Source organism: Chlamydomonas reinhardtii, chromosome 4 (assembly GCF_000002595.2).
Source record: "Chlamydomonas reinhardtii strain CC-503 cw92 mt+ chromosome 4, whole genome shotgun sequence".
Lineage (NCBI taxonomy): Eukaryota > Viridiplantae > Chlorophyta > Chlorophyceae > Chlamydomonadales > Chlamydomonadaceae > Chlamydomonas > Chlamydomonas reinhardtii.
Window position 1 is genome coordinate 3849845 of NC_057007.1, and position 14772 is coordinate 3864616.

Sequence of the window (14772 nt, forward strand, 5' to 3'; positions counted from 1 at the left end):
TTCAGGCTTGCTTCAGGCAACCCTTGACGCTTCTTGAAACCGTTTCAGGGCTCCTGATGAAGCAGGAAAGTTGTCACCATAGGCCAAAAAGCCTCAGCTATATACGAGGGGCGCATACTGCATACGGTAGAGGCCTTCACCTTTGCATCAATGCACCGCGGCCCCCGGCCCCTGCACTTTGCAACGGGCTAGGGCTAGGGCAGGCTGGGCGCCCCAGACCATGCCCCACCGCCGCGGCCGCACGCCCTCAAGGGCCTCACACGCAACCTGCATGGTGTTCTCCTTGCCGCGCGACTGTTTCCTTACGAGATTGGTTCAACGTTACCCCCCCCCCCCCCACACACACACATCCCCCCCCCACACACATACACTGAATTCATCACGCACCCGCCCCACGATGACGCGCCGCGCGCTCCGCCCGCCTCGCCTCCCACTTGGCCTGCCTGGCTAGCCGATTGGGCCTCGCCACCGCCGCCTCGAAGCACACGTCTGTCAGCTCCCCAGCCCCCACCGCGCCCGCAACCAACACCGCGGTAGTAGCCAGCACCATGCCCAGCCGCATACACGTACGGTACATGCGGCACAGGCGCTCCTCCTCCTCCTCAGCCGCCGCCGCCGCCGCCGCTGCCGCTGCAGCACTGCTGGTTGGCACCCCCTGCGCATTATGCATAGCAGCTGGCGGGGGCGAGGGCGGCGGTGCGGCCGCCGCCGCCGCCGCCGCCTGCCCTGCAGCTGCTGCTGCTGGTGGCGGCATGGATGCAGGTGCGGCGGCGCCAGCGGCGGGGGCGGCGGCGGTGAGGCGGTCGTCAGCAGCGGCGACTGCTGGCCTTGTTTCACCACGCAGGTCACTACCGTCACCACCACCAGCACCGCCCCCACCGCCGCCGCCGTCGCCGTCGCCGCCGCCGCGTCGCCGCCGGTTGCGAAGCCAGCGCACACCCTTCTCAATCACTATCTTGTCCCAGCCCCGTTGCTCTGCTACAATGATCCCAACACTGGTCAAAGACATGTATCCAGTGAACACCAACAAATGCACGCTGGCACGATGCCAACACTCATTCCAACACGCTCCCACCGCGTCGCAGCACTCACACACGGCCTCCCAAACGGTGCTTTCACATGCCGCCGCCTCATTTCCCCCTCCTCCTCCTCCTCGTCCTCCTCCTCCTCCTCCTCCACCTCCGCCTCCTCCCCCTCCTCCTCCTCCTCGCCCTCCTCCTCCTCCTCCCCCTCCCCCTCCCCCTCCTCCTCCTCCTCCCCCTCCTCCTCCCCCTCCTCCTCCTCCTCCCCCTCCCACAGCTGCTGCACTCTCCCGGCCGCCCCCCGCCGCTTTACCCCCCCAGCCGCCGTAGCCACGCACCTCAAGGCCAAGCCACGGGAAGCACGCACCTAGCGTCATGAACAGCGCTCCCACAGAACGCCACACGGGGCTCCAGGGCCCGCACCCAAAAGCGCCCGACGACGACAGTATCACAGCAGTTGATGGCGGCTCCAGCACGTACAGCACCGCGGCCCACACCACAGCCAGCCATCCGGCCACTGAGCCGACCGCCAACCCGCCGCCCGCCCAAGCCAGCAGACCCAGCAACACCTCCCATGCAACCTGTGCGGGGGCAGGTGCATACATGCATACATGGGGTAGGCGGTACGTAGTAGGCGGGTGGGTGATGGTGGGTGATGGTGGGTGATGGTGGGTGATGGTGGTGATGGTGGGTGATGGTGGGTGATGGTGGGTGATGGTGGGTGATGGTGGGTGATGGTGGGTAATGGTGGGCGGGCGGCTACGTTAGTGCCCCTACCGTTCCAGCCCCTATTAAACCGATCGGTATGGGGGCGGTTACCGGGCGGTCACCCTGATAAACTGATGGTCAGCGTCGGTTAGCATCGGTCAGGATTGGCTGGTATGGGTTGGCTGATCGGTAAAACATCGGTAAACTTTGATACAATGGTAACTTCCTGGTAACCCATTGGTATGTGGCTCCTGCCCAGCCCTTGTCCAGGCTCTGCCCAGGCCCGCCCAGCTGCCGCCCAGCCGCCGCCCAGGCCCGTGCTGCTGCTGTGTGGGGGCTCAGCACTGGGCGCGCGCCGCGGGTGGGTGCTCGGTAGAGCGAGCGCGTGCGTGGATGGGTAACAGTAGGGTGCGTTGGGCGGGGCGGCGTACGTAGGTGAGAACGGTAGGTGTGCGTGGGAAGTGCTAAAGAGGCCGTGGCGAGACGGGTGTTTTAGGAGGGGGCATCACAGGGGACGGAGCAAGTGGGTGCGTGCCCGAGCGCCTCCCGTGCTATCGGTCCGTCATACATCACCCAATCAAGCACCAGCAGCCTCGCTCGCTCGCTCCCAATCAAGGAGCTGTTGAACATCCCGCCGCCGCTGGTGCCTGTGCACAGCTAGCACAGCGCACACCCCGCCCTGCCTCCTTCCTTGCTTGATTCAAACACGCCGCCGGTGGCGTGAAGGCAGCAGCTGCACCACACACAATACCACGCGCCCCACAGAACCACTGACGGCACGCGTGAGCCACGGCTTACCTGCCGAGAAGACGGGCCGCCTCCTGCACCGGACCCACCCCCTCGGTCGTCGTCGGGGAGACCTCTGGGGAGGAACCTGCGGCCGCCGCGGCCACCGCCTCCTGCCCCGCTGCCGGTGCCGCTGCTGCCGGTGTTGCTGCCGAAGCTGCCTCCAGAGCACACCTGCTCCACAGCATCAACATTTTTAAGTTCACCGATGCCCATGGGAAGCAGCCGAGGCAATAGGTGCGAACAACACCGTCCGCTGGGCCCCGAAGCCTCTGGCAGGCGTACGTATGCACACCCCGAAGCCTCTGCTCATCAGTACTTGAAGCCAAGCACAGATAGTAAGACCCGGTAGCTTTTACTCTACCTGGAGAGGTCCACATGGCGCTGCAACCGCCGGTGCCAGCAGAGCATGTCCGCCGGGCCTATCTTGCCGAGCCCACGCCCTGGGCCGGTCGCAAATATTAACTTTGGCTGACAGCTGTAATTCCGTTTGCATGGCTGGAGAGCGTTCCAGCGCGTGCGAAGTTTGGGGTTCTCGCAACGCGCGGCCGCTTCTACGCTTCGGCACTACAGTAGTGTGGCATTAAACAGCATCATGCTCAAGGCATTACAACTTGTGTAATTGAAGCGAAAAGTCGCGCGCGGCTGATACGCGCTCCGGCTATGAGCGAATCGCGCCTGTGAGCCCACCCTGCTTCATTCCCACGACGGCAGTCGCCTCCCTCCTGACCCTCCAGTCCGACCTGGCAACATGGTGCTGTGTCACGAGACAGCTCGAGCGACGCCGGCGGCTGTTGGGGCTGGGGGCGCAACAACAGCGGCAGCAGCTGCTGGTGCAGCGGCGAGCCACCGACCCAGCCGCCCATTCCGCCGACCTTGAACGCTGGCGGCATAGCTGTTACTTCCGGTGCTACTGCCCACTGCGCTGGTGGTGCTACTGCCATCGCCAGTGCTGCCTGATTGGCTCCCATTGCTGCCCGTGCTACTGCCAACGCTAGCTGGTGGCAGCGGTTGATGGCGGCAGCGAGGACGGCGATGTGCGTGCCGTAACGCGCAGCAGTATGCCAAGACTGACAGAGGCACAGCGCTGCAGCGCAATCTTGCGTCAAGCGGTAGCAGCGGGCAGACGTCATCTGAGATGAGCGGGCGGCGGTGCTGGCGCCGCCGCCGCGAGTGCCGCCGGAAGTCACATGGGTCAGGCATGCCCGCCGGCATGCACACACGGAACCCTGACAGCGGGAGTGGCGACGGGCGCACTGGCGTCTGCTCCTGCCGCCGCTGTTCCCCTCCCCATGAGCACCACGAGCAGCCAGGTACGCCACCAAAGACTGCGGGTGCTGCCTTACGGATCTCCACCTCCAAGCGTGTGGCCACCCTGCGGCCCGCTGCCATCGGGACTCCCACAGGACGGGCCTTCCACACAAATGTCCACCTCTAAAGAGCGCGATGCTGCTCAGCAGCAAGCCCCCGTAGGCCCGTTTTGCCAAAAGTGAACACGTGTGAAAGCGGCCGCGACTCGGGCTTACGGGCACCAGCACGAGGGTCGATGCAGTGTCAATTGCAGCAGACGTCATCATCATTGACGAACGTATCATCAGTGCAGCCACAGAGCTACACCACACTATCTGAGCATTTGACCACGAGGAGGCAGCGTGTGGTGCGTTCCAGTCCAAGACGTGCTCACCAGCACCGGAACATTTCTGCGTTTAACATTTCTAACCAAGTTGCAAGTTATACGCCCTGGAAGAGCTAAGCTCTGACAACCAAGAAGTCACACGAAAATCAAAATTGTGTGCCGATCGGTTTTTGGTCGCACAACGATGCTGAAACAATAGATATTGCGTGTCGCTATGCAGCCATTACGCCGAGAAGGCGGCGGGCAGCCGAGTTGACTGCGCCCATCGTGCCTGCATGGACCTGGCTCAATAGTGCCCGCCCAAACACTCTTGCAATACTTGGTGAGCACACGATATATTATAACTTACGCTGCTGACATACATAAAGAGGTGTACTAAAGCGTTCGAGATAGGCCGATAAGTCCAAACAATTCTGTGACGCGCCCCCCTGCGGGCGCTCGCAAGGCACGATGGAGGACTTCGTGCAGCCCCCATTCTTGGTCATTGCAGACACGCTATTCGTGTGAGTTCCTGACAAACATAGAAGAAGGGGGCGCGGCATTTGACGGTCGACTTCAAACTTGACGCCGCGCCGTTCGTCCCTGCAGGCTGTCATGCTGTATGCTGTTCGGTCGACTGCGAGATTTTGTATGCTGGCTTCTAAATCCGTTTGGTCAGCGAAAGAAGGGCAAGGAGGTGCGTGCTGCTGCGCACATCGGTCGCTCGAGCAGGTCGGAAGCTAACCCGCCGCGCTGTTCGCAGGGCTATGCGCATATCCGTGACCCTACTGAGGACTTCTACCTCCGTCGTATGTATGGACGCATTGTGGTGAGCAATTGGCGTTCAGGGCCAGCGAATCAGCTTACTAGAACAGTGGAGGTGACGCGCACAGCTGCGGGGCGGCGTGTTTCTATCACCATGTGTGTAATCTCGACTTTGAAACAAACGTAAACGCAGGACTGCTGGAACCGGCCCATCAGCAGTGCACCCGACGTAAGTTGTTAAACGTGTTCCCTTGCCTTCCACCGGTGGGCGCTACCTTCCCAAGTCCGCACTAGGCGCACCCCCGAACGTCTGTAATCGCATACATGGTTTCTCCTTGTGCTGCAGGCCTGGTTTGACGTGATGGACCGCAAGCGCATCAAGGAGCCTTCGTGAGTGACGGGAAAGGTATTAGAAACCCTTGGCGACCCGGATCCAGGTGTACCATCGTGCACCTAGACCCCGCACGATGGGCTGTGTCCCACTCTACTGGCTTACCCACTCCCATCCCGGGCACTACCCAGTCCCTCTTGCTAGCTCCTCCACGTCCCTCCACGCTACCGCCAACCCAAACCCTAATTCTTCCAACCCCGCGCAGCGGCCAGGATGTTGCGGAGATTGTGAACACCGGCACCAGCACCCGCTGCCTGAACCTGGCTTCCTACAACTACCTGGGCTTTGCCGCCTCCGACCCCTACTGCACCCCCCAAGTCGTTGACACCATTGGTCAGCTGGGCGTGAGCGGCTGCAGCCCGCGCGTGCTTGGCGGCACCACCGTGGCGCACACGGAGCTGGAGGACCTGGTGGCACAGTGAGTGTGGCGGGCGCGTGTGGCGTGCAGGGAGGGGGGTTGGCAGGGGGTTGTAAATACCAGCCCAAACTAAAGGGGGATTGGAAGGGAGGTTGGAGTGAGACAACGGGTCCCGGCGTGGCGTGTCGTGCAGTTGTTTGCAGAAGAGGGCGGGAAGGTGTCTGAAGGAGGAGTTGACGGGGACAGGCATTGCGGCCGGTGGTAGCTGGTGTTTGGGAAAGGGGCTGCGTTGGGTTTGCAAGGAGGCGGAGGACCCGCGGTGGGTTGGGAGAGAAAAGAGGTCGTGCATGCGACGGAGCTTGGGCAGGTGGTGAATTCTTGGGCGGCCTCAGGGGTGCCAGCCGCTGATGGGACATGTGTCGGACACGTTTTCCCATGCCCACACAAACACCACCAACACGGCACCCAGGTACCTGAACGTGGAGGCTGCCATCACGTACGGCATGGGCTTCGCCACCAACTCCTCCACCATCCCCGCGCTGGTGGGTGGTGCTTGCGGGGGTGGAGGTGTGCTTGGCGCCACCTGGGAGAGGGGAAGTGGCGTGTTGGGGCCATCTGGGTGCAGCTGGGTCCAGCTCGGGGCGGGCAGGGCGGGTGGGTGGGTGGATGGGCATAGGCTCGCAGCCACGTGCTGCAATACACATGCACACGCCGTGTGCCTTCGCTTCCAACACGCCACGCACCACCACAACACCGCATCACATGGCACAGGTGGGCAAGGGCTGCCTCATCCTGTCCGACTCGCTGAACCACTCGTCCATTGTGGCGGGCGCGCGGCAGAGCGGCGCCAAGATCAAGGTGAGCCGCGGCCCTGCGGCGTTGCGGGGGTATTAGTGGGGTTGGCCGTGCACGGCTATGCAAGACGGAAGCGGTTGAAGGTATTGTAAGAATGGCCCAAAGGCATGAAGGTGGCGCGGAGGGAGTGACTGGGCGCGGGGGCTTGCCAACCGCCGTGACGTCTATGGCGGGGCTTTCTGCTGCGCTCCTCGCTCCTTACACTCCTGGCACCCTCCTCGCACTCTTGTCACAAACACACACACACACACATAAACACACACAAACACACACACACACAAACCCACACGCACACGCACATACAGGTGTTCCGTCACAACGACGCCAAGCACCTGGATGCGCTGCTGCGGCAGTCCATTGCGGACGGCCAGCCGCGCAGCCACCGGCCGTGGAAGAAGGTGCTGGTGATTGTGGAGGGCGTGTACAGCATGGAGGGAGAAGCATGCAACCTCAAGGACGTGGTGGCGGTGAGCCGGATGTTGGGGGCGGGGGGGGGGAGTGGGGGGGGGGGGTTGGGGGTGATGAGGGAGGATGGAGGAGGAAACGGAGGGATTGGAAGAGGAGTTGCGAGGAGGGGGGGTGCGAATGTGGCGGAGGGGGAGAGGAGCGAGTCAATTAATTCATGTGTGTAGACCTTAAGAATGTAACCCCACGATGTAAACCCCATCACCACCGACCCCCACACGCCAGGTGTCCAAGCGCCACCGGGCCTACATCTACCTGGATGAGGCGCACTCCATCGGCGCGCTGGGCGGCACGGGGCGCGGCTGCTGCGAGCACTGGGGCGTGGACCCGCGCGACATCGACATCATGATGGGTGGGTGCGGGGGGGGGCGGAGGAGGAGGAGGAGGAGGCGGTGGGGGGCGGAGGAGGAGGCGGTGGGGGAGGAGGAGGAGAAGGGGGAGGAGAAGGGGGAGGAGGAGGAGGAGGAGGAGGAGGAGGAGGAGGAGGAGGAGGAGGAGGAGGAGGGCAGCGGTTGAGATGGGGGGGGGTTAGGAGCGGTGGTGATGGGGGCGGGCCAGTCACAGCAGGGGAACTCTCGGATGCGAGGGGGGTCAGGAGGAAGCACGCAAGCGCTTATTGCGCTGGAAAGGATCGACAACTTGCCAGTGGTTATGGACTCCGGTCCTCGCCGCCACGCACCTGTTACTGACACCAAAACACGAACACCGCCGAGCAGGCACGTTCACCAAGTCGTTTGGCTCGTGCGGCGGCTACATCGCCGGCAAGAAGCCCGTCATCGACTTCCTGCGCCGCCACTCGCCCGCGCACCTGTACGCTTGCGCCATGGCGCCCGGCTGCGTCAAGCAGGTGGGGCGGGCGGGGGTGGGTGTGTATTGCGGCTGCAGGGGGAAGAGGACGAAGAGGAGAGCGCTGCAGAGGGCGCATCCCGGCAGGGGCAGGAGCAGGGTGTGCCGGCACCAGGCTACCGAATGAGGCGATGGGCGCGGCTGCGAAAGGAAGGGCAGCGAGAGGGGGAGGAGCAGGATGCCGCTGGGCTGAGGGCTGAGGAGGGCCTGGGGCTGTGGGGTTGTGCGGACACCGCACTGCTGGGTCGTCCCGTGTGCTTTGCAAACACACACACGCGCCCGGCGGCTCACCGCAGCAGGTATGCGAGGTAACTTCAGGTAACATCCGTAAACCGTCGCTTTGCTGCATCGCATACACTGTCTTTGCGCAACGTTTTCCTTGTGCTCTTTAACACACGCGCCCACATACACACACACATGCCCAAATGCTTTTTGTGCTCTTGAACATACACACGCGTGCACACAAACGCACGCGGACACGCGCAGGTGACGGCGGCTCTGCAGGTGGTGATGGGGCTGGACGGCACGGGGCGCGGCGCGGCCAAGGTGCAGCAGCTGCACGACAACGCCAACTACACGCGCGCGCGGCTGCTGGAGATGGGGCTGGACGCGCTGGGCAGCTGGGACTCGCCGGTCATGCCCATCATGACCTACAGCCCAGCCAAGATGGTGAGGAGGGGGAAGCGGCGGGAGGAGCGGCGGCGTGGGGGCCGGTGTGAGGAGGGAGGGAGGAGCGGGAGGAGGAGCGGGGAGGAGGAGCGGAAGGACGGATGAAGGAGGATGGGGAAGGGGCAGAGGGAGGGAGGAGCGGAGGAAGGGAGGAGCGGAGGGAGGGATAGAAGGAGCAGAGGAGGGCGGGAGGGCGGGCAGAAGTCCCGGGCGCGAGGAAGGCAAATCAACAAACGGCCATGACGTGCAAACACCGTGTTGACGATAGCCTTCATCCTCGTCGTCAACCCTTTTCTCGCCCCTGCGCCCGTGCGCTGTGCGATGCCCCGGTGCGCAGGTGGCGCTGTCTCGCGAGCTGCTGCAGCGGCGCATGGCCATGGTGATCGTGGGCTTCCCCGCCACTCCGCTGCTGCTGACGCGCAGCCGCATCTGCATCTCCGCCGCGCACTCGCGCGAGGACCTGGACTGGGCGCTGGAGCAGCTGGACGAGCTGGCCACGCTGTGCAACCTGCGGTGAGTTCGGTTAGGGGGGTTAGGGGATGGGTTGGTTGTGGCGGGTTTGATAATGACTGGTGAGGCGTGGTGTGTTGGATGTTGTGGTGGTGGGTTTTGGGTGCCTGTCGGAAAGCGGCGCCCGGGGTGGTCGTTGGGAAGCGTGTGTCACGCCGCGAGTCGATGCGTATGGTGGTGAGCGCTGAGCAGTCATCATGCATACATCGCACGACACTGCGACAATCACCGCCACTGGCCTCCTCACCCGCCCCCTTCTCCGTCCCCCGCCCCCGCGCAGCCACGGCAACACCGCGCTCAAGGCTCACATGGAGGCGTCGCTCAAGGACCACATCCGCCGCCACTTCGGCGAGGCCGCGGCCGCCGCCGCCACCGTGGCAGGCCTGGCGAACGGCACCTTTGACCCCTACTCCTACCGCGCCGGCGGCGGCAAGAAGGCCGTGGCGACCGTGGGCGGCAAGGGCGGCAAGGAGGTGCAGGAGAAGGACGGGCGCAAGCACGGCCACGTGGCGTCAGCGTCGGGTCAGCAGCAGCAGCAGCAGGCGGCGGGCAGCGGGCCGGCCTCGCCACAGGCCAAGCGCGCGCGGAAGGAGTCGTCGGGCAACGGCAGTGCCAATGGCAACGGCGTGGCGCATGTGGAGCCCGCGGCGGCGGCCGTGTCGGCGCCGGTGGTGGTTGCGGCCGCGAACGGGGTTCACCACGGCGGCGCCATCACTGCAGAGGTGGAGGTGCAGATGAGCACCGGCAAGGCGGGCAGCGGGAAGGGCGGGAAGGCGGCGGCAGCCAACGGCGGCCACGTGAGGAACGGCAAGGCGAGCGGGGTGGTGGCCAACGGCAACGGCTTCCACCGCAGCTCGAGCCCGGTGGCGAACGGCCGCTCGGATGTGAAGGCCTACATTCGCACCGAGGCGCTGGTGTCGTGAGGCCTTTTGCGTCTCGAGCAATGAGGCGTTTGCGTCGTGAGCATGAGGCGTTTTGGCGCGTGAGTTTCAGAGTGAAGCGGCGAAGGGAAGTGGCAACGGGTGGTTGAAGGCGACGGGGGGCTCAGGGGCTCGGCTGTTGTCGGGGGCGCTGCGTATGCCCCCGGCAAAGGCTGCGCTGGTGCAGCACTGAGCGGGAGGGCGGAGGCCGCAGGAGGGCCGCTTGCCGTGAGCTGGCCAGCGGCTGGGGAGTTGAGACTCGTGGCGTACCGGGGCTGCGGTCTGAGCGGCTTGCATGCTCCAAGGAGGCTACAGGTGCGCGCGGCTGGCAGCATGTTTGTGTCGCGCTTTTCCGTCTGCCGGGGGGTTATGTACATGAAACGGCAGAGTGCGCATGCGGCGTTGCGGTAGAAACGGACACGCGGACCGTCTTGCTTTGGTGTATAGCTTTTTGTAGGTCATTGCTTGGTCCCGTTTCGTCATTACAATTCTTGTGCGAGTGTGAAGAGCTTGTTTCAGCGGTGAGGCGGACCGGGAGCGGCCCCGTAAGCAGGTGGAGCCCTAGGTATGGATGCTTGCGGGTGCTTGGCCTTTGGGACTCGTCACGTACCGTACTACTGATTATGTTAGATGACGGACGATCCCATTTCCAGTTGCTCTGGAAGCGTTCGGCAGGCGACGCGAGAGCAGAGTAGGGGTTGCTTAATGCGGCCAGGTGTTTGTGCGCCCGGGACCTCGACAGTGGAACACGTACCGTATTACGACAACGCCTGATAGCATGCAGCCGAGCCCTGTGATTACCTAGCACGCGGCCCTCTCAGATGACCTCCTTGATTGCTGGCTTGAGCACCGTGTTGGGTGCCTGCATGCCATCGCTGTGATACTATGTATGTTCCGATTAGTGCAGATTAGATCAGTGCGACTCGCTCGCGCGCGTGCATGGGGGTTGACCGACATGCATGCTGCAGAGCGTGCGGCCACAGGCGGCCAAGGGTACGCGATTGTAACTCCCAAGCATTACCAGTACCACAATACCCTATGCACGCTTCAGCCAAGCTGCTCAAAACCCTCAGACCCTCACAGTATCAGCTGATTGAGGCTGTCATGACTCAGGGCTTTGCATCTTGCAGGGGTAGGCCGCCGCCGCTGGCGAGAAGGGCCCTAACCACGTTCTCGCACACGGCATCCAGTGATCCAGGGGCCCAATATTGCCAGGCAGCTGCCTGTTGATGACCCTGATTACGGTAGCATCAAACCCTGAGGATTCACCACACACCTCCTCGCTATGCCGGCTCCTGCCCCCGCGAGCTCAATTGCCGTGCCCACTACCACTCATCACAGACTCTCGCAACTCCCTCCTCCACAGGCTCACGACAGACTCCACCACCCCTAGCTCCCCCTCAATGGCTCGGCGACGCCCCGCTCCCCGCCCCCGCCCCCGCCGTGTACTGCTGCAGCAGTGCGTCCACCCGCTGCAGGTCCGCCACCCGTTGCTGGATCTCAGACCGCACCTGGAAGGAGGACGGGAGGGAGGGAAGGGCGTTGTGGTCAGAGGTTGTGACTTGTGAGGAGGGGGCGCACGACCGTGCGTTCAAAGGGCTGGGGCCGTGACGCCGGGTGCAGTGGCGGTGGGACATGGATTTGAATATCATGGTCTTTGGGCTGTCGGACATGTCACGTGCAGGCTGCTCACACTGTACGCTGGCACAGCAAACTTCTGGGCTGAGCTTTTTCCCTGGATTCGGCTACAATCAACACCTGCTTCTCCTGCCCGACGTCCCGTCCCTCCACCCGGGCCTGCCGCCAGTCGCCATGTACAACTCTGACGCCCCCGCCTGCGCCCTGAAGCCCCCGCCCCGACCCCCCCCCCCCACCCCCACCCCCGCCGCCCGCGCCCCAAGGCCCCCCGCGCCGCCTCCGCCGCCTCTGCCGCCCACCATGTGCACAGTCTCCAGCTTGAGCCGACCCGCCGCCTCCAGGTCGCGCAGGAATGCGCGGCGCTCCTCGATCTCGCCCACAATCTACAAAATACGACACGGCAATATCGCAATGTGGTGCCATGAGTGCGTGGGCTGAAACACAAGAGGCATTCTCCTCTGCGGCCTGGTACATTAGGGGCGCATTGCGGGTGAAGGCATTCACCGGGACTCGGTGCCGCGGCCGCGGCCGTGTCACCCGCTGCATGCCTACCTGCTCAAACATTTCCTCCAGCTGCTGCTGCTCGCTCTTCTTGGGGGCTGCAGGCGGTGTGGAGCGGGGTAGCAGGCGGCGGGGTAGCAGGCCAGGATTAGGCCGTGTGGCAGGGGATGTCAAGCGGCATACCGTATCGAATTGCACCGAATAGGTCTGGCATGTCCTGAGCTCTCTGCCACACAGCACTAGCCTGCAACCCGCCATCGGCCATCCCATGTCTCCACACGCAATGTACCCTTACCACCACCGCCACCACCATCACCGCCACACCACCGCCATCACCGCCTCCAGCAGCGCCCCGACTCACCCGCGCGCGCCTGCGCCGCCACCTGCTCCGGCGTCACGGCCGGCACCTTGCCCCGGAAGCGCATCAGATCCGCCAGCCGCGTCTTCTCCTTGTCGTCCAACACCGCGCCTGTGTACGTACGGCACCGATACCGCAGCATGGGTGTGTTTTTGAATGAACATTTGAGTCTCAACAGCGGTGAAAAATACACAGCGGCAAGCCACATTGCCTGTGCCAGGCGAACGCGCCGCCTGGACATGTGCGGGCATGCCGCACGCCGCGCGCCCACACACAGCCCGCTCCAAACTCACGGCTGGGCGGCGGCTGCGGCGCAGTCCGCATGCGCTCGTACTCGGCGTCTATCTCGGCGCGAATGACGTCCACATGCCGCCGCCGCGGGATGTACTGCGCCCGCGATGACTCGTAGTCCTGCCGGCGAACAGGACACCAGGGGAGGGCCGCACACGTCGCCGAGTTGCCGTTGTCCTCCCCCAATGGCAATATGGCATAGGCTGCAGGTGCGCGGCTGCCAGCTGCACGTGCCTGCCCCCTCCTTGATAATCATGAATGTCACACCCACGGCCTCACCATGCGCTTTGGGAACCTGGGCACCGCCACCACCGGCTTTTCCAGCTTGGGCTTGGGCGGCTCCGCCACGGGCAGCGGCGACCAGCCCGTCGCGAGCTTCTTTTCATGCACCGCCTTGTTCTTGCTGTTGTAGGCGTTCCCGATCTGCATGAGTCACGGGGTGGTGGTTGGTGTGGGCACTTCATTGTGGACACTTCATTGTGGGCACTTCATTGTGGACAGGGCAGCCAGAAGCGCAGTTGCTAGCCGCCAGCAGCCCGCATGAGCTGCAGACATAGCCCCACATTGCGCTTCTGGAATGGGGGCGCGCGTCATGCGGCAGCAGTGGCGGTCCCACATGCCGGCAGATGGAAAGGCACCGGTTGAGGCCCCCCACACACACCGCGTCGCAACGCGTGCCTGCCCGCACCTGCTTTGCCGCGTCTTTGTTGTACAACTTAAATAGCGCCTTGCCAGCGGGATTATCTCTGCGAGTTAAGCAACCGGATTTAGCAACCGAGGGGGCACGCCGTGGGGGCACGCTGTGGCGCGAGCTTACAAGCGCAGGCCAGCGGCGTGTCGCTGCGGCCGGGCACAAACCCTGCTTCAGCGACCCCCGAGCCCCTGGCGCGTACCTCCCGAACTCCTTCCATGCCGCTTCTAGTGGTTTTGAGCTTGTGCTAGCCTCCGATGTCCCTTGCGGGCTCCCGTCCATGCTGGAATGCCACGAATTGGGTGTGGGCCGCTTGGGTAGGGCCTAGTTCTATCAAGATATGTGTTGACGTTGCTTTGGTGAATTGCAAGTAATGTGTGCTAAGGGAACGCGCTCTACGAGCTGCACCGGATGAAGGCAAAAGGCGACATCGAAGGCATTCGCGCTACTCCGTTTCGCGCACTTATAATTGACAAAGCATCCAACATCTATAAATACTGTATAACGAAGAAAGTTACTTCAAGAGCACCTAGCTGGAGAAAGAACAAAGGCGGACCGGTGTTGCCGCGCGTCGCCCGCGGCAATGGACGACAACCTGAAACGCATTGTGTCTGAGGCGACGCGTGTATGCCGAGAGCGGGGCCAGAAGGTAGGGACTAGCAGGCACGCATGCCGCGGTCGGGTCGAGCGGGGCCTCGCTCCCAGGCGCATATGCACTCCAGACGATCCATCTAAGCGTTATCTCACAAGCTCACGGGCTTGTGCATGCGCGCAGGTCGACCCCTATGTCGTCGCCTACGTGACGAGCCTGGAGGACGCCAGGGGCGCCCTGCAATCGCTGGTTCCCGATGTGTCGCTGAAGGCCGGCGCCGTCTCCTCGGAGGCGGTGGCCGCCATTGGAGGCTACGTGGCGGGCCTGGTGGGGGACGCGCGGGACCCCCGCATCCGCACCGCCATGATGCAGGTGCGCCGGGAGCGTATGTGTGTGTGCTTGTGTGTGTGTGGGTGTGTGTGTGGGTGTGTAGATACCAGCCCAAACTAAACCAAACCCAATGCAATAGAGCGAGGAGGAGAGCGTGGTTGATGCTTGACGGAACGGGGGGGGGGGAAACAGGCAGAGGCGCGGAGGAGGGGGAGGGAGGGCCAGGAGGCCGAGGGGTGGCGCCGGTCGGATGGCTTGGGGCCCTGTTGGGCTGCTGCTGCGGCGTGGCCCCTGGCGTGCCCCGGAGTGATTGCTGACCGCTAGCGGGGCGTGAGGGTTGAGGGATGAGGGCGGGAACGGCGGGCGCGACTGGAGGGCTCAAGCCCGCGGGGTGGTGATATACACTCTCCGCGATCCGCCGCGGCCCCAAGGCTGCCTCCACCCTGCCTGCCTGCCTGCCC

General features: G+C 63.7%; 4 protein-coding genes across 4 annotated transcripts in view; 2 read left to right on the forward strand and 2 right to left on the reverse strand.

The window, feature by feature from the left end:
* Window positions 1-6: 6 nt before the first annotated feature.
* CHLRE_04g230046v5 (uncharacterized protein) lies at window positions 7-3122 on the reverse strand. Its single transcript, XM_043062095.1, has 4 exons — window positions 2881-3122; window positions 2529-2690; window positions 1390-1603; window positions 7-978 (listed from the first exon to the last, which is right to left on the reverse strand). Exons 1-4 carry the CDS (start codon window positions 3010-3012, stop codon window positions 380-382), a joined length of 1107 nt encoding a protein of 368 aa, XP_042925447.1. The 5' UTR covers window positions 3013-3122; the 3' UTR covers window positions 7-379.
* Window positions 3123-4252: 1130 nt separating this feature from the next.
* CHLRE_04g230144v5 (uncharacterized protein) lies at window positions 4253-10929 on the forward strand. Its single transcript, XM_043062096.1, has 14 exons — window positions 4253-4655; window positions 4741-4828; window positions 4895-4960; window positions 5090-5125; window positions 5243-5286; window positions 5493-5705; window positions 6115-6187; window positions 6417-6503; window positions 6806-6967; window positions 7191-7317; window positions 7682-7812; window positions 8298-8480; window positions 8818-8993; window positions 9271-10929. Exons 1-14 carry the CDS (start codon window positions 4603-4605, stop codon window positions 9911-9913), a joined length of 2082 nt encoding a protein of 693 aa, XP_042925448.1. The 5' UTR covers window positions 4253-4602; the 3' UTR covers window positions 9914-10929.
* A 7-nt stretch (window positions 10930-10936) lies between these two features.
* On the reverse strand, window positions 10937-13732 carry CHLRE_04g230242v5 (uncharacterized protein). The gene is made up of 8 exons (XM_001692306.2): window positions 13592-13732; window positions 13387-13444; window positions 12978-13121; window positions 12701-12818; window positions 12411-12518; window positions 12101-12147; window positions 11848-11931; window positions 10937-11421 (listed from the first exon to the last, which is right to left on the reverse strand). The coding sequence occupies exons 1-8, from the start codon at window positions 13669-13671 to the stop codon at window positions 11311-11313; spliced, it is 750 nt and encodes a 249-aa protein (XP_001692358.2). The 5' UTR covers window positions 13672-13732; the 3' UTR covers window positions 10937-11310.
* A 130-nt stretch (window positions 13733-13862) lies between these two features.
* CHLRE_04g230340v5 (uncharacterized protein) overlaps window positions 13863-14772 on the forward strand; it is an 8912-nt gene continuing 8002 nt past the window's right edge. The window contains exons 1-2 of the mRNA XM_043062097.1: window positions 13863-14038; window positions 14165-14353. Of these exons, the coding sequence (XP_042925449.1) occupies window positions 13973-14038; window positions 14165-14353 (255 nt within the window). The 5' untranslated portion in view covers window positions 13863-13972. The remainder of the gene's footprint in view (window positions 14039-14164; window positions 14354-14772) is intronic.

What these genes read in the sequence shown, in the direction of transcription:
- CHLRE_04g230046v5 (XM_043062095.1), bottom strand. Translation starts at nt 3,012, where the DNA reads ATGCAAACGGAATTACAGCTGTCAGCCAAAGTTAATATTTGCGACCGG. An exon ending in CGCCATGTGGACCTCTCCAG is followed by an intron (nt 2,691 to 2,880) that starts GTAGAGTAAAAG and finishes GCTGTGGAGCAG; the next exon opens with GTGTGCTCTGGAGGCAGCTT. An exon ending in AGCGCTGTTCATGACGCTAG is followed by an intron (nt 979 to 1,389) that starts GTGCGTGCTTCC and finishes GGATCATTGTAG; the next exon opens with CAGAGCAACGGGGCTGGGAC.
- CHLRE_04g230144v5 (XM_043062096.1), top strand. Translation starts at nt 4,603, where the DNA reads ATGGAGGACTTCGTGCAGCCCCCATTCTTGGTCATTGCAGACACGCTA. An exon ending in ATTGCAGACACGCTATTCGT is followed by an intron (nt 4,656 to 4,740) that starts GTGAGTTCCTGA and finishes TCGTCCCTGCAG; the next exon opens with GCTGTCATGCTGTATGCTGT. An exon ending in CCTCCACCATCCCCGCGCTG is followed by an intron (nt 6,188 to 6,416) that starts GTGGGTGGTGCT and finishes CACATGGCACAG; the next exon opens with GTGGGCAAGGGCTGCCTCAT.
- CHLRE_04g230242v5 (XM_001692306.2), bottom strand. Translation starts at nt 13,671, where the DNA reads ATGGACGGGAGCCCGCAAGGGACATCGGAGGCTAGCACAAGCTCAAAA. An exon ending in ACAAAGACGCGGCAAAGCAG is followed by an intron (nt 13,122 to 13,386) that starts GTGCGGGCAGGC and finishes TGACTCATGCAG; the next exon opens with ATCGGGAACGCCTACAACAG. An exon ending in CCAGGTTCCCAAAGCGCATG is followed by an intron (nt 12,819 to 12,977) that starts GTGAGGCCGTGG and finishes GTTCGCCGGCAG; the next exon opens with GACTACGAGTCATCGCGGGC.